The sequence below is a fragment of the Ochotona curzoniae genome, unplaced genomic scaffold (assembly GCF_017591425.1).
Source record: "Ochotona curzoniae isolate NIBS_2020 unplaced genomic scaffold, NIBS_Ocur_1.0 scaffold_3223, whole genome shotgun sequence".
NCBI classification, from domain to species: domain Eukaryota; kingdom Metazoa; phylum Chordata; class Mammalia; order Lagomorpha; family Ochotonidae; genus Ochotona; species Ochotona curzoniae.
The window spans coordinates 3,977,556-4,001,019 of NW_024467108.1; the positions used below are offsets into that span (position 1 = coordinate 3,977,556).

General features: G+C 41.2%; 1 protein-coding gene across 5 annotated transcripts in view; it reads right to left on the bottom strand.

Annotated features, from left to right (window-relative positions):
* Positions 1–23,464, bottom strand: part of C2CD3 (C2 domain containing 3 centriole elongation regulator) — a 113,218-nt gene that overhangs the window by 64,098 nt on the left and 25,656 nt on the right. For all 5 annotated transcript variants that reach the window (XM_040964293.1, XM_040964292.1, XM_040964294.1 and 2 more), the window contains exons 5-13: positions 22,379–22,626; positions 17,697–17,829; positions 16,868–16,996; positions 7,677–7,824; positions 6,404–6,558; positions 5,668–5,877; positions 5,150–5,262; positions 4,507–4,625; positions 2,746–2,868 (exon numbers count right to left, since the gene is read on the bottom strand). In XM_040964293.1, the coding sequence (XP_040820227.1) occupies positions 2,746–2,868; positions 4,507–4,625; positions 5,150–5,262; positions 5,668–5,877; positions 6,404–6,558; positions 7,677–7,824; positions 16,868–16,996; positions 17,697–17,829; positions 22,379–22,626 (1,378 nt within the window). The remainder of the gene's footprint in view (positions 1–2,745; positions 2,869–4,506; positions 4,626–5,149; positions 5,263–5,667; positions 5,878–6,403; positions 6,559–7,676; positions 7,825–16,867; positions 16,997–17,696; positions 17,830–22,378; positions 22,627–23,464) is intronic.

The window sequence follows — 23,464 nt, forward strand, 5'->3', positions numbered from 1 at the left end:
GCATGGACTGTAGATACAGTATTAATATTAAACCAATTTTTATAACTCTAGCATATTTTGCATATCAATTTCTTCGTTCTCATAAAATAAATGCTAAAGAACTCAGGGGTAAAGATATGTGGTATCTCTAACTTATTTTCAAACAGTAATAGATCAGACAAAAAGTATGTGAACATGCATATTAAATATATGTGCATATGCAACATAGGGTGAGAGAGAAAGAAACAAAGAAGAGGCAGCAAGAAGTATAAAGCAAACATGAAAAAAAGTGGTAAATTGGTGAGGCTGGGCAGTTCTCTGTATTACTTTCATAATTTTTCTCAAAATATGAGGTTAGTTCAAAGTAAGTTAAAAGAAGAGTTACAAAATAAAAGAGGGGTGGGCACTGGCCTAGAGGTTAAGATGTGAGGCTATCTATGTTCCATATTAGAGTATCTGGGTTTCACCTCCGACTTTGGCTTTAAGTCCCTGCTAATGCTGGGGGAGACTGTGGTAACGGTCAAGTAACTGGGTGCCCCTGCCTGGCCTCCCGGGTACTGTGGGTCTTTGAAGAGTGAATTAGCAGACTGAAACTTTCTCAAGCATATACACAAACACAAAGAAAGTAAAAAAGAAAAGGATTCGGTATAAATGATTAATCTGAGGAACAGATTGGTCACTCACTGTTAGAAGATTGAAGTAACTTGGAATAAAGTGTTCTTGTCGTTTCTTTAATCTGAGACACACAGGTGTTACCCAGAAAAAATTATTTTGCTTTATTGAATACAGACCTAATTAGCAATACTTCTCTCAACAGGGCCAAGACAGAAACACTTCCATTTCTTTTAAATTAGTCCTTTTTTTTTTTTTTTTTTAAAGATTTACTATCTGAAAGAGTTACAGAGAAACAGAGAAAGGTTTCTATCCATTAGTTTGCTCCCCAAGAGTCCTCAACAGCCAGAGCTGAGTCAGCTTGAAGTTAGGATCTTGGGCATTTTTCTGAGTCTCCCATGTGGGTGCAGGGGTCCAAGCTCATCCTTTATCGTTTTCCCAGAGACATTAGCAGGAAACTGGATCAGAAGTAGAGCAGCCAACTTCAACTGGAACCCATATGGGATGCTGATAGTGCAGACAGCAGCTCTAACCAATGTGCCACAGTGCTGACCTGACACAAACAACTTCTAGTCTATCAATTCCACTTATTTTACCCTTCAGAGCCCAGCACGGCAGCCTAGTAGTTAAAGCCCTTGTCTTGAATGCACCAGGATCCCATATGGGCACCAATTCTAATCCTGATGGCCCCACTTCCCATCCAGCTCCCTGTTGTGACTTGGGAAAGCAGTCAAGGATGGCCCAAAACCTTGGGACTCTGCATCCTTGTGGGAGACCCAGAAGAAGCTCCTGGCTCCTGGCTTTGGATTGGCGCAGCTCTGGCTGTTGCAGTCTCTTGTGGAGTGAATCATCAGCGACGGAAGATTTTCCCCTCTATCTCTCCTCCTCTCTGTATATCTCACTTTCCAATAAAAAAGAAAATAAGTCTTTAAAAAAATACGAACCAAAAATCCAAAATTTAGATAGCAGAAGGGGCAGGTGGTGTTACATTTTTGTAATAAAAAACAGTGCAAATCTTAAAACTGGAAGAAGTGTGAAAAGGCTTTTAACAAGAAACAGCAAAAAATAAAAAACAAAAACCAAGAAGCATGTACCAACATGGTATGTTACTGACTCTATGCCTAGTTTGATATACAGCGAGCCTTGTACTTTTGGGTGATTGGGAACCATGGGGATGTTTAAGGCATGGGTATGACCTTTTCTCTTTTAATCTCTCAGGAAGAAAGATAGAAAACAGTTGCAGCTAAGACAGGAACTCCATCTAGGTCCCACAGTGGGGGACCAAACTACTTGAGCCATCACTTGCTGCTTCCCAAGGGTTTGCATCAACAGGAAGCGAGCATTGGGAGTGCAGGCAGGAATCTGACCCAGGCACTCTAGTATGCAGATGTCCCAAGGGGCATTTTAACCACTAGGCCAAATGCTGGCCTCAGATGTGATGGTTTAAAAAACAAACAAACAAAAAAACCCACCAGGACAATAAGGCAAAGCTGTGTTGAAGTCACACATTCAAATTCTGTCATCTAAGAAATTCTGATGCTTCTGAACCCAAGGCAAGCACCCTGTCTGAAGTGCATTGTATGTCAGCATTCATTCCACCACACACACTCAGATGCTTCTCTTTGCTCACTGTCCCTGCTCTGGTCCAAGCCACCATCAATCACCTCTTTTGGGAACTAATACGACAGCCACTCCCCTCCTTGAGCTCCTCCCTACTTGCTCTCTACAATCTATTTTTTCATACAGTAATTAAAAAAAATCCATCAGATGATGCATCATTTCTGAGCTTCAAAATTATTATCTTGGCTCATAGGCTAAAATCTAAACTGTTCCCTGACTTACAAAGCCCTGTCCCACCTGACCTCCACCGCTCTCCTTGCTCACTCTCCTAGGGGAATATTTTATCCCTCAATCAAGGCAAGTCCATTCTTGCCCTACGGCTTTCTTGGCATATTATTGTCTTTCTCTGGAATGCTTGCTCCTGTGTGTTTGAACTTTCTCCTCTCATGTTTCATATCCCACCTCTTTGGAGAGATGTTACCCCAACTAATTTCAACAGAAGCTCCACCAGAGCTTTTCTGGCCCACTGCTGTAGTCCAGTTGTTCATACACACGAGTAAACACTACAGACATCTGGAATGTATGTCTATGTACCTTGAGGGGGCCAAGCAGAGTCTGATCATTTTCCGGCTGCACTGGAAGTTGCTCACTGAAAGAAAGCAGCTCTGACTGAAGGACAGCTCTCAAAGGAAGTGATGAAGAGCCAATGACTTCCGGCTGAGGAAAGAAGGACAGAAAAAGTTTAGGTTTAATTAAAAAGAAACACACAGAATTTTAATCAAAATGACAGCATATGATGGTTTATAAAGAAGGAACCTTTACTTTATGAAGTAAAAACCTTAGTTGTTTGCGGTAACTCTATGTGGGATCCCACAGTCCATCCCTGCATCCCTCTGGGTTCTAGCAGTCCTTTTTCAAAGAGTGTAGATGGTTTCAAAGCCGTAGATGTTGTAAGATGATTTATTACAAAAAGTTTTTAAACAAAATGTTTAACTTCACTCTTTTTTTTTTTTTAAAAAAATATTTATTTATTTTTATGGCAAAGTCAGATATACAGAGAGGAGAAGAGACGGAGAGAAAGTTCTTCCGTCCGATAATTCTTTCCCCAAGTGAGCGCCACAGCCAGTGCTATGCTGATCCAAAGCCAGGAGCCAGGAATTTTCTCCAGGTCTCCCATGTGCGTGCAAGATCCCAAGAGTTTTGGGCTGTCCTCAACTGCTTTCCCAGGCCACAAGCAGGGAGCTGGATGGGAAGTGGAGCTGCCGGGATTAGGACCAGTACTCATATGGGATCCTGGCGTGTTCAAGGTGAGGACTTTAGTCATTAGGCCATGTCGCCGGGCCCTCAACTTCACTCTTAACAATAAAAAAGAAAATTTATGTAGCCAGCCTGATGGTATAGCAAACTAATCCTCTACCTGCAATCCCTGGCATTCCATATGATCACTGGTTTATGTCCTGATTGTTGCATGATGATGACCTGGAAAGCAGTGGAGGATGACCCAAGGCTTTGGAGAGACCTGGAAAGCTCTTGGCTCCTGTATTTCAACCAGCATAGCTCTGGTCATTGCAGTCATTCTCTCTCTTTCCCTCTATCTCTCTAATTCTGACTTTCAAGGAAAAACAGTAAATCTCTTTATAATAGAAAAATTTAGATAATACAAAATTTTAACATTAAGATGAATAAAATTACAAAACAATTCTATTTGATTCTTTCAAGACTATGGGGAAATAGGTAACTATTATATGGATAAAACTGGGAATAAAAACTGGCAATACACTTCTGGATAGCTAATTTGATATATAAAAGTTTAAATCTTCATACTTTTTGTTCTAGTAAATCTAGTTCTGAGAATCTACACTAAAAAAAAAAAAGGCCTGATCTATACTTAAATATGTATATGCCCAAATATGCATATATTAATAAAATATGTCCAATAATCAGAAATTACTTAGTTATTTTTAACACACTAATATAAAAGCATATACAATCACGAATTATTTCTTGAAAGTCTGGCACCAGTGTTGTGGTACAGGAAGTTAAATTGTTGCTTGTGATGCCATTACCCAAAAATGCATGTGGGTTCATGTCCAGCTGTTCCATTTGCCACACAGCTCCTGAAAATGTACCAGGGAAAGAAGTAAAGATAGCACAAGTACTTGGGCAAACTTCCTCTGCTTTTCCAGGAACTAGATCGGAAGTACAGCATCCAGGACTTGAACTGGGATGCCAGTGCTGCAAGTAGCAGCTTTATCCACAATGCCACAGCTCTAGCACAGGTACAAATATACATTTAAGCATGCTTCAGATACCTGGTGTGACTGGTAAGACAAAGGTAAAAATCACTCGAAATACCTTTTTCTGTGGGGTTTTCTTTGCATAAATTTGGAAAGTGAGGCTGGAATTCCACCAGTGCTCTATCATTGGACCACGAAACTGTACTGGAAACACAGATCGCTGCTGGAATTTCACCACTGTAAATAAAACCAAACACACAGACACGTATCACATTTCTTATCATTAATGAGATTTCATTATCACCTATCTCCCTCTAAAATCTGATTTAAAGACTCTTTTGGGGCTGTGGGAGAAGAAAATTGGATGAAAATGTTCCAAAATTAGATTATGGTAATGACTGCATAGCTCTGCAAATATGCTAATAAGCCATTAAATTGAATGTCAAATGAGTGAACTGTATGTTATATGAAGTCTATTTTGGTGAAGCCATTTGAAATAGAGGAAGACAAGAATTTGGTGAGAACTGAAAGAATGCGATCTGAGCATCAGAAGTTCTGAGCTGTAGTCTCAGCCATGCTGCCTGTCCTGTTGTTTTATAGCACGATAATCACACAGGCACGGAGCTACTTTCCTCACTCCTAACTCCTTTAGGAGCTAAAATACTCAAGAATTCTAACTCCAAATTCTGAGACACTACAGAAGTCAGATGAGCAATGAGGAATTCCAAAATATCTAAGGAGGAGAAAAATGGGTCTCTTACTTCCACTTGCAACTTTACTGGAGGCAAATCGAACAACTTCGGTGATCAAAGCTGTCTTTCCTGATCCACTTTTAGAAAAGCCCACAGGAAAGTGGTATTCCACAAAGAAAGTGCTATAAAGTAAAAACAAGAATGAGATTAAAACTCCCAAACCACAGCTAGTTTCTGCGTGGCAAATCCTACATGTCTTTGAAGACCTGAAGTCCTCAGAGGCCCTTCCCTCTCGGCCTTCCGTGATCCTGTCAATCAGGATGAAGGGTTTCTGGCCCGTGCTCCCATCCACAGCGCTCACAATAGGAAACATCCATTTTGGTCCCTAGTGCCCCATGTTATAGAGTTAAAAGTTTCTCTCAAGAATTAACAGTAAGGTCTGCAAGAATGGTAATTTTCTTTATGTCCCAAACGATGCACATGAAAACATGGTATGCATCGAAAGTTTTCTATAATATACAATGATCAATTATTACCAGACACAATTCCCAGAAATGTCACGTTTAGCCGTTTCATGTTAGACATACCGCCTTTTTGCTGTTATCAGCTTAAGTTGCCTTCTGACACCACTCTTCTTGTCGGGGGTCATCTGAGGACTGTCTGGAGGCACGCCCATGGTGTCAATGATCACTCGGACGGACTGAGTTCTCCCCAGAAGGGCCAGTCTATCCACGCTTAATGTCGTCACTTGGGCATCTTCTGGAGTTTCAGACAGCATCTGCTGTTGGAACAGATTTCTGGAAGGAGTTTATGCACACGGTGAGGGACAAAGGATCAACATGAAGCAATCTAAGTTGTAAAGCAAAATGGGGGAAGAGGGTGAGGAGGGGCAGGCATTTTAATCTGGAAGTTATCAAGGATGGGGAACAGTTTAAAAAGCTCCTAATTCTGGTCGTAATCTAAAATAAATCTCTGATGTGAAAAAGTTTCTTGTAATCTAAAGGTCTAATTGCTATTCAAGTATTAAAACTGGATGCTATGGAATCAAGATTTTCTAGAAGCGATGGAGTTATGTAACTAACATAATGACTACTGTCACTTTTCTATACTTTTATTTGCTTTCCTCATGCAAATTTTCTACAGGCTGTGATCATGATACACATACAGCTTAGAACTCCTCCTTGTTTATTTTCATTGCACCCATTCTTCCGTATCATTACATTTTTTAGGATTGTATTTTTGTGTTACTGTGACTTCACCACTCTTGTGAAAATATCTTCCTTTGCTTTTATTCTTTAAGCAAGCATTTCTAGAGAAACTCACCGTCTTTTTTTGCCTGCTGCTCTGTTCATCAGCTTCTGATCTCCTGACTCGAGAGCCTTATGCAACCTGGCAAGGTCTTTGGATGCGTTCATTTTTTTAGGAGGAACACCATCATCATCTTCACTGAGGTACTCACTAATGCTGCTGTCGGATTTCTGTGGGACATGAAACAAAAAGACACTAACAGATGCCTACTCAGGGTAGGGCGGGTAGTAATGACATATTTCTCTAACCATAAGCAAGCTCTTGCCATGCACATTAGTCTCTTAAAGAGATGGTCGACTGACACCAGGGAGGGAGACAATCATCTTTCTCTTGAAACTGCAAAAATAATTTGAAGTTTACCATAATAACCTATAAGTTTAATTCAAAGAAGTGAAAATAGATTGTCACACCAACAGTCATTACTTGAAGACTGCCTACTGTGTGTTCAGCATTATACAATGCTGCACGCATTTCTAATCTTCACCACCTTTACCTCAATTTTCACAAGTAGGAAAACCAAAGTTGAGAAAAGTTAGTCTATGTTTTGATCCACAGCTTAAGTAGTAAACCCAGATTTTGGTCTCCACAGGCTTCCAAATGACTGGTCCAATGCCGCCCAGTTGTCTGGATTCAATCATTATCTTTTTTTCTTACCACTTGATTGTTTCTAACCTGGATAATATGAACTATTTACTATGTTTCACAAATCTCCTTAATAGTGGAACCAAAGGCCACATCGCATGATAGACCTACAGTGACTTTGGACTGTCATCCTAAGTTTACGTTAGCCACACTTACGCAGTTTTTTAAACTTTACAGCTAAATAACTATAACGCCATTTTCTCTCTCCTATTTTGCATCAAGATATGTAAAAGGCTGGTCAGCCAATCATGGTACCTAGGCCTTTCAATGTGGGAGGTGGTCATCCCAAGTGGTGGTTTAATCTGCTGTGCCATAACACCTGTTCCTCTAGAATATTCTGAATAGACAGAGGGTTTGAGGGGATAGCTGCAAATATGTTAGTTCTACCTTAGGAGAGCAATAAGGAAGCCACAGGTTGACTTGAATTTCAATTTTGGCTCTATCACTTACTTGCTAGAGTATTTGCATAAAACATATAATTGTACTAAGCCTGTATTCTCATTTGTCAAATGTAGATGGCATCTTTCTCTTGAGGTTGTCCTTATACTGAACTGAGGTAGGTAAAAGGGTAGGGGGATCATAGGTGTAGCTCCTACTGTTACACCCTGGCTCTGCAATTTCTCAGGCGTCAGCTTCAATGACTTACAGGTGCTGTGTAAAACAAATGCTCCAGGAGACTCTGGTCATACTGAGGGTCATTCAGCTCGCTGCTGCAGTACACGTCACTCCTGGGAGATGGGGAGTCGGGAGGAGAGCCTAGCCCATTCCAGGGATGACCTTGGGATAATTCAGCACTGCAGAGATAATGAAGATGTACATTAAACACAGGCGACAGGGAAGTTTCTAATTGTACCCCGCTACTCCTCTGGGGTGTCAGTGAAACGCACTCAAAACCGCACCACTGACCCTGATTGTGAGCTCATCCATTCATCCCACACTTACTGACCACCTATTATGTGCTAGCTCCTGGATGACACAGAGCAGAGATGGCTAGGTTAGCAGTTTTCATATCCATGATATTCATGGCTTTCAAGAGAGGAAAAAATGGTTAAAAGCTATAATTCGATAGGTTGAATTGTGTTTGTGAAAAATGGTTTATTCGTAAATATGTCTTCTTTTCTGAAGAAACTTAAATGTATTCTGATGATTATTGCAAAATCACACCTTTTTTTTTTTAAAAGATATATATTTATTTTTACTGGAAAGGCGAATATACAAAGTGGAGGAGAGACAGAGAGGAAAATCTTCCATCTGATGATTCGTTCCCCAAGCGGCCGCAATGGCCGGAGCTGAGCCAACCAAAGTCAGGAGCTTCTTCCAGGTCTCCTACATGGGTGCAGGGTCCCAAGGTTTTGGGCCGTCCTCAACTGCTTTTCCAGGCCACAAGCAGGGAGCTGGATGGGAAGCAGGGGCCTCTGGGATTAGAGCCAGCGCCCTTATGGGATCCTGGCGCATGGAAGGTGAGGACCCTAACCACTATGCTATTGCGCTGGGCCCACAAGATTACTTCTATGTGACATATAAAAATGGAAAAAAAAAAAAAAGCACAAAGACTTTGAAAACGAATAGAAAGACAACCACCTGAGTAATTATAAACTGAGAATTTTAAAGAATTGATTTCTCTTTCCCTTTTTAAAAAAGATTTATTTTTATTAGAAAGACAGATATAAAGAAAGGAAGAGATACAGAGAGGAAGATTTTTCCATCCATTGATTCACTCTGCAGTAGCTGCAGCAGCTGGAGCTTAGCCAATATGAATCCAGGAGACAGGAGCTTCTTTCTGGTCTCCCACCTGGGTGCAGGGTCCCAAAGCTTTGGGCCTTCTTCAACTGCTTTCCCAGCCCACAAGCAAGGAGCTGGATGGGAAGTGGGGCCACCAGGGACTTTGGCCACCAGGCTATTGCACCAGGTCCATTTCCTTGTTTGTTTGTTTGGTTTTTAATTCTATACAATTCTGATTCTTTTTTTGCTAGCATTTTTTTTCCTGGCCCTATATAAATTCCATATTTTTCCTCAAAGTAAAATATATTGACTTTCTTTCTCCTATGGGGCCAACACTAATGGATCTGTAGTGAACTTCTGTTAATACTAAAAGCAACAATACTATGTGCTAGCTGCTGCGTTACACATTGCATTTATTATTATTTTTTTAATTTTGCTTCCCTTTCAAATTAGCAGCTATACTGTCTTCATTAACTTAAAAAACTGCCTAATCAGTATCTTTAAATACCAAGATGTTCTTGTATTTGAATGAATAGATGCTCAATAAATGTTTCCTCTCTCATCATTCCTTAAACTACACTAGGGTTTCTCGACCTCAGGATTAGTAACATGCTGGGTCAGGTAATTATTCTTCCTTTTTTAAGATTTACTTATTTTGAAAGAGTTAAAGAGGAAGAGACACAACAGAGAGACAGAGATACTACATTCACTGAATTACCCCTGACATGACTGCAACAGCTGGTCAGAGCTGAGCCAGGCCAGAGCCAGGAGATTAATCTAGGTATCCCATGTGGATGGCAGGGGCCCAAACACTTGGGCCATCTTGTTCTGCTTTTCTGAGGTCACTGGAGAGAGCTGGATCAGAAGTGGAGCAGCCAGGCCACAAACTGTCACCCATTTAAGCTTCCAGCATGCATGGCTGGGCTGAAACATACAACATCAAGGACCAGTTTGGGTTGAAGGCCAGTCAGGAAAAGCCACTGTTCCTGCTATGACAGGAGGTGAACTGAGTAGGGCTGGCTCATGGACCCACTGGTATGCGAAAAATCTGGCACTGGGAGAAGTTCTGATGGAGGAGCCTGGGCAACTCCTCTGGCAGGACACAGACCCGGCAGGTAAGCGCAAGAAACATGTTAGCGAACAGCACAGAACAGGCCATGGAAAGTCACCCACTGGCATACATCTGGCATGGATCAGGGGAAGACCAGGCTGAATCTGTTCACATCATTCCCTAGCAAATCCAGGCACCAGAACAGCATGGGTCGAGCTGGGTATGGTTGCAACAAAAACTAGTGCACAATACGGAATGCCAAGGTGAGGTTGCCTGTGCCAGAAGTGACCGCAGTGGCCAACCAGCACATGTGAGAACCAGGAAGGGAAGGGGTGGAGCCAGCAGGGGAATAAGGGGTGGTTCCTTTGCTGCACAGCCACTCCTGCTGGAAAGCATGAGCTGGGATGGGGGCAGACCAGACTAAGCAGGGCTACAACACCTATGCGCCTCAGGTGGACTAGCTCAGGAAAAAGCCAGGCTGGGCTGATTATTCCTACTGTGCAAACAAAATTAGAGTGGGTGAGGGTTGTTTGGACTTAGCCACAGCATCAGCTGGCAGAAGCTGGCACTGGGGGCTAGTTCTGTCAAGTTAAATCACAGAACTACTTAGAGAGTGCATAACCTGGGAGTGGGAGAGGCCTGGGAGGGAAATAGTGGGCTCATTTTGGGTTACTACTTGTATGGGAGGGCACGAAAACCAGGACAGGGGCTGAGGTGGAATGGGTAATGGGACAGACTGGACTACTGCTACACATACTGGCAAACCAGGTTAGGGGGCAGGCCTGGTGGCGGTTATTGTGGGTTGCTCCAACTAGGCTGCACTCCCACTTGTTTATGCAAGGGCCGAGAATGTGCTGGGCAGAACCAAGCTGGACTCAACACCCACTGGTTCCAGTGGAAGTCGGGGCTGAAAACAGAATCAACCCAGCAATTGCAACCACCAGCTGATCGGGGTGATGGACTGTGCCGGGCCCTCTACCTCATACATACAAGAATCTGGTTTGAGAACACCTCAGACAAAGTTTCTTTGGAGATCTCCCCAATCAAAATGCTGGACTCAGAACCCTAACCAAGAAAAGAGAGAAGACAGAACAGGTCAACCAACCATCTCAGCTATGATGGACTACGTCAATCAGTAGATTCTTCAAGGACCTCATAGTGCTTGGAGTGGCAAGATTGGCAGCGATTCATAACTGCTGAAATATTAAAACCACTTGGGCAAGAACCTGAGAGCATGCCCCACATCCGGGACTTGGGGAGGATGGGAAATTGGGTGAGCCTTCTCCCTTAATACCCCCCTTTAAACATGAAGGAAACAATATGGAAAAAATACTAGTCTTACCCACTCTCCTGTAGCCCTTGAACCTTTTTACCCTAATTAACTATATAAAGATTGTCAAAATATTTAAAAAAAATCAACACCAGGAAGACAAATAGAAATTTATAATGCCATGAAGTTAAATAACATGCTACTGAATGACTAATGTGTCACTGAAGAAATGAAAATCAAGAACCTTCTCAAAGAAAATGATGCTACTGTATGATCTGAATCATTGAAGAATTTAATTAGAAGAAAGTGTTTTGAAGAGATGAAACAAAAAAAAATCAAAATCCAGGAAACAGTTCTTTGTTGGTGAGATATGTCTTCTGTAGGCAACAAATAGATGGGTTTTGTTTATGTGCACATGAAAAAAATCAACTGACATATAAAGGAGTGTCAACTAAACTCACAGGAGATCTCTCACAGGAAACTCTACAGGCAAGAAGAGAATAGAGTGACATATTCCTGATTCTAAAAGCAAAAATTTGTTGGCCCAGGATAATGTACCCAGCAAAGCTTTCCTTTGTCTTTGAAAATGAAATAAAATTCTTCCACAGCAAAGAAAAGTTTAAGGAATATGCCTCTTCCAAACCTGCCCTACAAATGATACTTAAAGATGTTTTATTGACAGAGAAGAGGAATAGCACCTACCAAAACCTAAGGCAAATGCAAAGAACATCCCAGGAGAATAACAACAGAAGACTAAATCAATGAACAACCCATTGCTAAAATGACAGAACCAAATTACCACTTATTTGTATTAACCCTAAATGTAAATGGCTTAAACTTATCAATCAAACATCATAGATTAGACTGTATTGCTATTTTCTTTAAAAAAAATTTCCCTTTTCTAGGGAATGTAGATGACTGTCTATCATGAGAAACAGACTGATTTTCTTACCCCACTATTCTTGAAAAGACACATAGATTTTTCCATCCATTGATTCTTCCTGAAAAGCCTACAACAGTAGGGAACCCAATCCAGATTTCCTGTGAGGGAGCAGGGACAGGGACCAAAGTGCTTGAGCCGTCATCTGCTACATCTCAGGCTGTGCCTTAGCAGAAAATTGGAAACTGCAGTAGAACTGGGACTTTGAATAAGGCACTTCCATACGTCCCAAATGACTGCTTGTGGGTCGTGACTGCTGTATCAAATGTCCCCCTGCCCGCCACCGGCTGATCCGTAGTTTTCTTTGATATCTCAGTCTGGCTTTGGTATCAGAGTAATGGAGGTTTCATAAAATGAATTGGGAAGTGTTCCCTACCATTTTAATATTCAGAAAAGTTTTTAAGAACTGGCCACCAATTCTTTGTGTACAGGATTCAGCAGAGAAGCCATCCGGGCCTGGGCTTTCTTGGTCGGTTGTTCTGAGGTAACTAAGTTGTCACTCTCTTTACGTCGTTACTAATTTAATCTATTTTCCTCTTAATAATCTAAGATGTACTCAGATTATTTACTTCGGCCAGTTTGGGTGATCTGTCCACTTTTTTTCATGCAATTGCTCAAACTATGCCTTTAAAACTCAGCTTTGTTTCTACAGAGTTGGATTAATTAATTAATGTTCCCTCTTCCTAGTAATCTGAGTCTCCTCTCTTTTCTCCTTACCCACTCACTGGCTGTAGGTGAGGAGAGAACCCTACACTGTTGAGTACCAGAGTTTGCAGCAGTTTCTCTGAGTTGGGAGGGGCACAGATGGGGTCTTGATTCAAACATCAGCGTGGAAGGTCATGTGCTCTTGCACAGACAATTTTACTTCATGATTTCTTTATCTTTTGGCCCCTTTCTCCATCTTCTCTTTTCGGAACTTCATTTACGTGAATATTTAGCCTTCTCAGGTATCTCAATTAAATCTCTTCTTTCCTATTTTCTCATGCTATCCCATTTTTCAAAGATTCTGGAATTGACCCAATCTTCCCCTTGTAGATGCCTGCTGAGTTTTGCTGTCCATCTGCATGCTGAAGGCACTCCTCAACTGTCTGTAAACCTTAGCTATTTGCTCACTTTACAAGTCAGGTACTGAAACGCTGACTGGATGGCGTAAATGCAGGTTGTCAGTTCGACAGAGTTGCTGACTGGTTCTATAATAATTGGGCAGACCTACATCATTTTGTGGGATAGCCTCTAACCGTATTTGTATTTGTTTTCTCCCGAGTTGGACAGTTTCCAGGCAGAATCTGACTCTCACTGGGAGGAAGTGTGGCTGCCAGAGGAAAAGGTAAGGGGAGAAGAAGTATTCACCATTGTATACACAGACATAATCTGAATCTCTTATTCCTCAGAATGCTGCTCTCATTTATGCATAGCTGTGATTGATAGCCTTAGTCTAGAAATCCACTGTCCTATCCTTTCAGAGAATTTATCTCTAGTTTTTCACTGGGCAAGGAAATAGTTCTCTTAGCTCTAGGGGTAGAGGACAATGCTATAATAATAGTCAATATTTATTAAGAATTTATTTTGTGGGCCCGGTGCCACGGCCTAGCAGCTAAAGTCCTCACCTTGAATGCACCAGGATCCCATATGGGTACTGGCTCTAATCCCGGCAGCTCCACTTCCCATGCAGCTCCCTGCTTGTGGCCTGGGAAAGCAGTCGAGGACGGCCTAAAGCCTTGAGACCCTGCACCCATGTGGGAGACCAGGAAGAAGTTCCTGGTTCCTGGTTTCGGACTGGCGCAGCACCGGCCGTTGCACTCACTTGGGGAGTGAATTATCGGATGGAAGAACTTTCTCTCCGTCTCTCCTCCTCTCTGTATATCTGACTTTGTAATAAAAATAAATAAATCCTTAAAAAAAACAGAATTTATTTTGTGCCAAGCAGGCAGGAATGAATTTATCTATACGATCTATCACTTCAGAAGTAAGTTAATGATGACATCCCTTTTAGAGATGAGACAGTTGCAGAGAATGTGGCTAAGAACCTAAGGCAGGCATGTGACATAACTACTAGTGACCGACAAGGCTCAGATTCAAATTTCAGTTTACTGTCTCTTTAAGTCTTGGGGCAAGGGGTACACAGTCTAAATGCTCCCATCTGTATTTTTTTAACTAGTTCTCACTTTTAGTCTCATCTTGTCTCTCTCTCTCTCACTTTCTTAAGGTTCATTTATTTTTTATTGGAAAGTCAGAGTTACAGAGAGAAGGAGAGACACAGAGAGCTCGATCTGCTGGTTCACTCCCCAAATGGCAACAATAGTTGGATCTAAAGCCAGCAGCCCCAGGCCTGGAGCCTCCTCCAGCCTCCCACATGGGTGCAGGGTCTCAAGGACTTGGGCCATTCTTAAGCTTTTCCAAGCCATAAGCAGAGAGCCATACTGGAAGTGGAGCAAGTAGGACACTAACTGGTGCACATACAGGACGCCAGTGCTTGAAGGTGGAGGATTAGCCTGTGGAGCCACGGAATCAGCTTCTATTTTTACTATCAAATTCAGACACAGGGTGTCTTTCAAGGCCTTTACTTACTAATGAAGGTGAAAAGTCAAACCATTAAAGCTATGGGAAAAACACAAATGGGAAAAAAAAGACAAAAAGGAAAAAATGCCTTGAAAGACATATGAATCTTTTTTCTGGTTCTAAAATCAAATTTTGGTTCTCTTAACTTCACAGGAACAGCTTTCTCCATTTTCCTGGGTCAGTTACTCCTGTCCATGTGTTTTTCAGTTTCTAAAACTTAACCGACTCATCTTACCCACTGTCAGTTCTCCTTTCGATTCTTTTTTTTTAAAGATTTATTTTTTTTTTATTGGAAAGGCAGATATACAGAGAGGAGAGAGACAGAGAGGAAGATCTTCCGTCCGATGATTCACTCCCCAAGTGAGTGCAATGGCCGATGCTATGCCGGTCCGAAGCCAGGAGCTTCTTCTGGGTCTCCCACGCGGGTACAGGGTCCCAAAGCTTTGGGCCGTCCTCGACTGCTTTCCCAGGCCACAAGCAGGGAGCTGGATGGGAAGTGGGGCTGCCAGGATTAGAACCGGTGCCCATATGGGATCCTGGCATGCAAGGTAAGGACCTTAACCACTGCGCCATGGCGCCGGGCCCTCCTTTCAATTCTTGAGAGCATATACATCTTTTGTATTTCTCTACCATCATCTTATTGAGGTTTCAGAGCAATGGGCGTAAAAGCTGTGATTCTTATTCTTACTTCATTCTGCATTTGTCCCTGGGTGATCTTGTTCATTCCAAGAGTTTCAGTTATTGCAGTATAGGTAATAAATCTGCAAGTTTTATTTGTAGTTTAGTCCTCTTTCCATTCATTTAGCACCATATATCCATGTGCCAACTAGACGATTACACTTGCAGATTCCACAGACAACTCAAGTTTAGCAGGTTTATAATCTCAAGCTGGAATTTACCTCTAAGTCCTTGCCTTTCTGAGGTTATTTACTTCAGTCTTTATGATCCAAGGGGTAACTAACATAGAAACCCTAGGGGTCATTTTTCACTCTGACTTTTCCCCAGGTATGAATGTCTTGCCTCTTCACCTCCACTAGTAAGGAGAAACTCACACACTTTCCTATCTCTTATTTGGTTCGTTTTTCATACTGTTCCAGACTCTTGTTTTTCCTTCTTCTACTCAAAAATAAATAAATAAATAAATAAATAAGCATTTTAAAACAGAGCAGGGAAGAAGTATAAGGAGAAGAGTATTGAGAAGAGAGAATTTCTTATCAATTCACTTCTCAAATGCTTCTAATAGTCAGAGCTGGGCCAGGCCCAGGGCCAAGAACTCAATCCTGGCAGGAACTTGATGGCAGGGATTCAAGTACTTGAGCCATCTATAGCCGTTCCCCACGGTGTATGTAAGCAGGAAGCTGGAAGGGAAGGCATGGGACTCAGATTTAGGCACTCCTGTATTGCAGGATCCCAAGCAGTGACTCAATTGCTGCACTGTAATGCCAGCTCCCACTCCAAATATTCTATTTTTATAATATGAAGTACACTCACTAATACAACATTCAAAGCACTGCAAAGTGTAGGCTCCACATTTTCTTTTTCCATTATATACCTTTAGTCTCTCCATCTATCCTATCATTAGCATACCAAAGGATTATGTAGTGTAGCCACTTCCTTCCAGGAAGTCTAAACTTTAACCCAAATCAAACTAATTGCAGTTTCGGAAACATTCTCTTAAATCTCTTTAATTCAACACATAATAGCTTTTAATCAGTGTGTTTTACTCCTTTCCAAAGCTGTGAATATGGTGAGTATCCTACTGATCAAATAAACAGATGAGCTTCGTTTAAGGACCCATATTAGGAATAATATTAAACACTGGTATCAATATTTTTTATTATGAAACTACTGTGTCAGGAACAGTGTTAGCTCCTATATACATTATTCCTAATCTTTAAAATAATTTTTTGAAGTTAGGTATTATTTCAATTTTACCAATGCCTCTAAAGTTCAGAGATACTATGTTGAAGGCCACAAAGTGAGCAAGAGATAAATCTCAAATTTCAACTTGTGTTTGGTTAAAACCCAAGGTGTTTGCATCATTCTATGCCACCACTGATGTTGGGGCATAACAAAGATAATAAGGGTGGATTCTGGATAACCGGGTAAATGAAGTCAAGAATGGAAGGCTGAAAAACTGAATTTTTTTTATTTAGGAGGCAATGACTAGTAGCTTAAGAAACTGGAGACTTGGATACTCTAAGGAAGTGTCACATCAGGAAGATGCATTTAACAATGTACACAATGAACTGGAGGAAGAATTTTAAAGGAACAAAGCTAGTCAAGGGTGCTTACCTTCCTAATAGTAGCTGTATGGCTCCGGTATCAGCTTTTGGGTCGTGTTTCCAAAACTTAGTTTCAGTTGAAGAGAGAAGGTGATCTCCCATATGATCTTTAAGTTGACTCTGTGGAAAGGCTCTCATTCTGCAAAGGAAGGAAGAAAAACCACTTTTTACTAAGTGGCTCACAGGTGGGAAAAATCTAAATCACAATTAACTGAGCTAAGAGAGCACATGAACTCTGAGAAAAATGTAACATATGTTCATACGTTTCAAATGATTGAAACATATGAACTTTGCAAACTGTTTTGGCATTGGAATCTAATTTCATCTCTGTAAGATACAAAGAAAGTATTTTATATAAAAAAGGCCAATCCATTAAAAGGAAAGAATTCACCAATTTACGTGGTTATCCAACAGCCCTAGCACTAGATTCCTGAGTAACTTACAGCCCTAGCACTAGATTTCTGTCCAAACTCCTGGTTTGGACTTCTTTGTCACCACATTGATATATTTGCCAGAGACTGTCATTTGGGACTGTGATTAATACATCCACATCCCATGTTGGAATGCATGGGTTTGAGGTTGGGATTCTGCATCCCACAAGTGTCCTTTGGCTTCTGCCTTCATCATTAGTGCAGTTCTGGAAACTGGATAACTGAGAAGTGAACCAGTGAACTAGAGTTCTCTCTCAGGATGTCTATTTCTCAAATAAATAAATACAAACTTGCAGGGAAAATAATTATCATTTGCTAACTCAAGATTACCAGTTTATAACTTGAAAGAAACACAGGCTATCAACTAAGAAATGACTGCCTGGGGATCATGTCTCTTCTCTAACTTACAGTGTTGATGCTCTAAGGGATTCTTCCCTCATGGGAGAATGAACTTTGTCCAACATCATGCTGGTATCTGGGCTTGACTTCATTGCAGAAATCACCATGGCATTGCGGAGTTTATTGCCTTGTTCTAACAGAACTGAAGAGTGCAAAACAGAAAATAAAAACTCTTAAAACAAAGCAAGAACATTTAGAATATTCAGGCTATTTCCTTTATCACAGGACTTCACCACAGCATACCATAATGCTTCCCATTTTGTTTCTAGCTTGAAGATTTCTTGAGGACAGTCACTTAACACAAGATGTTTACTGAGCTTCTACTATGTGCACTGTTGTAGATGCTGACATTGCAGTGAAAAATGAATCTATTTTGGACAGCCTCCTCCTAGTGGGAGTTATTACATCTGTGCACCAACTTTTCCAACTGCTGTTTGTTCATAAAGATTAGTAATATCTACAAATTATTGTCATAACCACCTCTTTTTACAAGTTTTATGTCATTCTTAACCAAAAACACTAACTACACCAGATAAAGCTTAAAGTATCACAGTGATAAATCTATTTCAAATTTATCTTTTAACGAACAAGAATGCTCCCAAAACCTTCTCTGACTTATCCAAGGCCTTACATTAGTTTACTGGAAATATGGGGACAAAATACAACTTTTTAAGACTTTCTGAGAGGTTAAATTCAATTCATCTTGTAAGTAAAGAGTAGCAACAAAAATTATGGCAGTAGGATTTATTGAGCAATTATCATATGATGGCACTATTCTCAGTATGTTACACATACTAACTCAATCATTTAAATGCTTTAAAAATTATTTACTTTATTTGAAAGGCACAGTTACGAGACAAAGAAAGAGAGAGAGAATATTTTCTATCTGCTGGCTTATTCCCTACATGGCTGCAATTGTCAGGACTGAGCCAGGCTGAAGTCAGAAACTTGGAGCTTCTTCTGGGTCTCACACATGGGTGCAGGGACCCAACACTTGAGCCATTCTCCGCTGCTTTTCCAAGCTCATTAGCAGGGAGCTGGGTTATAATTGGAGTAGCTGGAACTCAGACTGGCACCCATTTGGGATATCTGTGTTAACAGAAGGCTTAACATGACACATAAAAACACTGGTCCCTCCAACGCTCTTTAAAATTATGCACAAGAGGGCCCGGCGCAGTGGCCTAGCAGCTAAAGTCCTCGCCTTGAATGCGCTGGGATCCCATATGGGCACTGGTTCTAGTCCCGGCAGCTCCACTTCCCATCCAGCTCCCTGCTTGTGGCCTGGGAAAACAGTCGAGGACGGCCCAAAGCCTTGAGACCCTGCACCCATGTGGGAGACCAGGAAGAAGTTCCTGGCTCCTGGCTTTGGATCGGCGCAGTACTGGCCGTTACGCTCACTTGGAGAGTAAATCATCGGATGGAAGATCTTCCTCTATGTCTCTTCTCCTCTTTGTATATTTGACTTAGAAAAAATAAATTATGCAAAAGAGCATCTTTATTTTCTAAATGAAAAAATTGGGGTAGAGAGGATAAGCAACTTGGCCAAATCATATATGAAATACATCGTGTCCACTTTGACTACAGTTTCACCCACCTGTCATCTGTGATCCAAAAGTATTACATGAAAAAAGCCCAGAAATAAATAAGTCACAAGTATTAAATAATGGGCTGTCTGGTTGGTATAACGAAATCCCATGGCATCTCATTCTGTCTTTCCCAGGATATGAATCATCCCTTGGTCCAGTGCATCCCTGCTACATGCTACCTGCCTGGTAATCAGTTACTAGCTGTCTCATGATCAGATTTTCAGCTGTCATACTGCAGTATTAACTTCAAGTAACCCTTATTTTACTTAAAGGCCCTAAAACACAGAAGTGATGCCAGCAATGCAAATATCCCAAAGAAAAGCCCAATAAAGCATTTCCTTTATGTGAAAAAGATGAAAGCTCTCAACTCTGATAAGGAAAGAAAGACACTATAACCATTTAACTTTGATTATAGTAAGTTGTTATACTTATTTTATTATTGGTTATTACTGCTACTCTCTTTTGTGCCTAATTTATAGATTTTAGTTAAGTGTAGGTATGTAAATAAAAACCATAGTATTCACAGGGTCCAGTACAAAATACAGTTTCGAGCATTCTGAGGGCTGTGGAAAGTACTCTATGTTGATTAGGATAGGGAGGCACGATGCAACTACTGGTACTAGTGGCTCTTACGGCAGCACCTGGGTTGCACCTGGCCTGTTTTGATTGACCTGGCCCTACATCTCATTTTTTTTTCCATTTTTTAAATTATATTTTTGACAATCTTTACGTAGTTAATTAGGGTAAAAAGGTTCAAGGGCTACAGGAAAGTGGGGTAAGACTATTATTTCCATATTGTTTCCTTCATATATCTGAGGTAAAGGGGGATTTTAAGGGAGAAGCCCAACCCAGTCTCCCACCCACCCCAGGTCCCGGATGTGGGGCATGCTCTGAGATTCTTGCTCAGGTGGTTTTGATAGCTCAACAGTTATGAATTGTTGCCAATCTCGCCACTCCAAACATGATGAGGTCGTTGAAGAATCCACTGATTGACATAGTCCATCATAGCGTCTCCATTTGCCCAGTCTTTCACGGCCTAGGTCTCCCTTAAAACGAGGATAGCGATCCCTGCCTCCCGATGACTCAGTTCCCAACATTGGTTCCTGTTCAACAAATGCAGTTATTTTCGCTAGGCCAAATTCCTTTTTAGCAGTCTTATAATGAGCCTTGTTACTTTTCTTAGAAGAAATGCATCTTTCCTAGAGCTTTCATGCTGTCTTCTGAATAAGGGCTTGCTTTGCCAACTGATATACAATTTATAATACTCACTCATTTCACTTCCCTTGATTAAATTTCCCCCACTGGGACTCCCATCAACTAATTTATCACTTGTTTTTCCACTTAGAATCTAAGACTGTAAAGGAGGGACACTGTGCATATTTGTTTGAAATTTAAACTACAATGTCCCTCATACATAGAAGTGTCATACATTTAATGGGTGCTGGACAATAACTGCTTACTAAATTTAAAAAAAAAAGTCAAAGTTGGGTACTCAGGGTCTACACAAAATATTCCAAGTACGAACTGATACGTGATAAACATAATGGGGAAAGATTTTTTTCTTGCATGAAAGGCCAAAGTTACCAGATTAAAATTTTAAAATATATCATTAAAAATAAGAAATTACAATTTATTTTGGTTAAAAGATATGAACAGAATGTTGTTCTTTATTTTAAAAATGTACTTGCTAATGTAGATTATGTGCTAAAATAGTTATTTAAAAGGTTTTTGACTAATGTTATAGGTTATTTGTATGGTGACAAATTCCTGTGACACACCTGATGCTTCAGAGATGTAGATATATACATGGCTGGCCATTACAGAGGCGTGTAAGTGCACTGTTTTATTATACCACTCCTTCACAGGAGGGAATCTAATTCTCTTCCTGTTGGTTTTTTTATTTGAGCCTAGGTCTTTACATTGCTTAACCACCTCCACTCCACTTCTGTTTGGCCACAGGTCAAATTTAATTCCCAGGCTGAGGATCAGCAGTTGCTTTGTGCTGACTATTCTTATTAAGATTAATAGTTTTGGGCCCAGCACAATAGCTTAGGGCTAAAGTCCTCGCCTTGAATGCACTGAGATTCCATATGGGTGCCGTTTCTAATTCTGGCAGTCACACTTCCCATCCAGCTCTCTGCTTGTAGTCTGGGAAAGTAGTCGAGTATGGCCCAAGACCTTGGGACCCTGCACCCGTGTGGGAGACCTGGAGGAAGTTCCTGGTTCCTGGCTTCGAATCAGCTCAGCTCCGGTCATTGTGGTCACTTGGGGAATGAATCATCAGAGAGATGATCTTCCTCTCTGTCTCTCCTCCTCTCTGTATATCTACCTTTCCAATAAAAATAAATTTTAAAAAAATAATAAATAAAAGGCTGATAGTTTTAGGCCCAGCATGGCAACCTGGTGGCTACTATCCTCACCTTGCATACACTGGAATACCATGTAGGCACCAGTTCCTGTTCCAGGGGCCCCGTTTATCATCCAGCTCCCTGTGTGTGGGCTGGGAAAGCAGTCGAGGACGGCTAAAGGCCTTGCAACCCTGTGACTCTGTAGCAGACCCAGAAGAGACTCCTGGCTCCTGGCTTTAGATCTGCTTAGCTCGGGCCATTGCAGCTACTTGGGGAGTGAATCATCAGACAGAAGATCTTTCTCTCTGTTTCTCCTCCTCCTCTCTGTATATCTGACTTTACAATTAAAATAAATACATCTTTCTTAAAAAGAAAAGACTAATAGTTTTCAGAATATGAAATAGGTTTGGTTCTAGCTGCCATACAGAAGTGTGTAAGTAAACGCTGACAATGAGACAAAATCTCATCTGTCTTGAAATGGTTGAGGAAAAAGAAGGGTTAGTATTCTTCTATGGCAAAGGCATTCTTTTATATCCAGGTTCCTTTTGGATGGTTCCTTCCCCATAGCTACAATTTTATGAGCCTAGTAATTATTTAGAAACTACTTGGTAGCTTAAGAGAGCTATCATAGAGATTCTGGATTCTATGAAGACTTCGACTTTTATTTGGCTACTCACTTCAAAAGAAGTTTTGGGTTCTCTTTGTAGGCTGGCTAACAAGCAGAGACAAATATAGCTTAGTCTTTGTACCTACAAACCTGAAAGAAGGTCTTTGGTAGGCGGATTGTTTGAAGAAAGGATGCATGAGTCACTATGACTCTTGGCAACTGTTGGCACTGGAGGCTGAGATTCAGAACAGTCGAGAAGGGACATCTGCTTCTGTGCAGCTCTGCCTTTCAGAGTCATGGACTCTAAACTCTGTCCTGAATCAAGATGGGGCTGTGGTCCACACAGAGAGTCTTTCAGTGTATCAGCATGTTCTGTGAAGTACAGGTGGTCCTTTCTCCTATTTAATTAAAAGAGAGAGAGAAGGAGGATTAGAACTTTGTCAGAGGTAGAAGTCATTTTTCACCTCCCAAATAAGAGAAACAATGAACTTTGTCAGAGGTAGAAATTGCTTTTCACCTCAAGTGAGAATAGGTGCTTTTACTTACTGTTGCAGGGCTGTTGCTTATGTGGGACAATGAAATAACAAACTTAGTACAGAGCCTGATCCAGAGCAAATACTTCATAAATAAGTACTTAAAACAAAAATCTGCTTCTTGGGTAGGTTTTTGAGGCGCAGATGAAGCCCTTGCTTGGGATGCCCTCATGGAATTCCTGGTTTCTGCCCACAGCCAGGTCCAGCTGCAGTTGTGGACATTTGGCAAATGAATCAGCAGATGAAAGATTTCCATTTCTTAAATATTGTTTTGAAAAATCTGTCGGTTTCAGGCCTGGCACAGAAGCACAGAGGCCAAAGTCCTTGCCTTGCATGCACTGGGATCCTGTATGAGCACTTGTTTGTATCTTGGCTGCTTTACGTCCCTTCCAGCTCCCTGCTGTGGCCTGGGAAAGCAGTCAACCTCGGCCCAAAGCAATGGGATTCTGTATTCACGTGGAGGACCCGGAAGAAGCTCCTGGCTTCAGATTGGCTCAGGTTCAGCCATTGCAGACACATGGGGAGTGAACCAGCAAATGGAAGATCTTTCTCTTTGTCTCTCCTTCTCTCTGTAAATTTGACTTCCCAATAAAAATAAAAAACATCTTTAATAATAAAAGAGCAATCTGTTTCTGCTATTCTATTGTGTTTCACAAAATGATGGCCTTCCCTTCACGGACATCATCAGTCACGTTTATGTGTA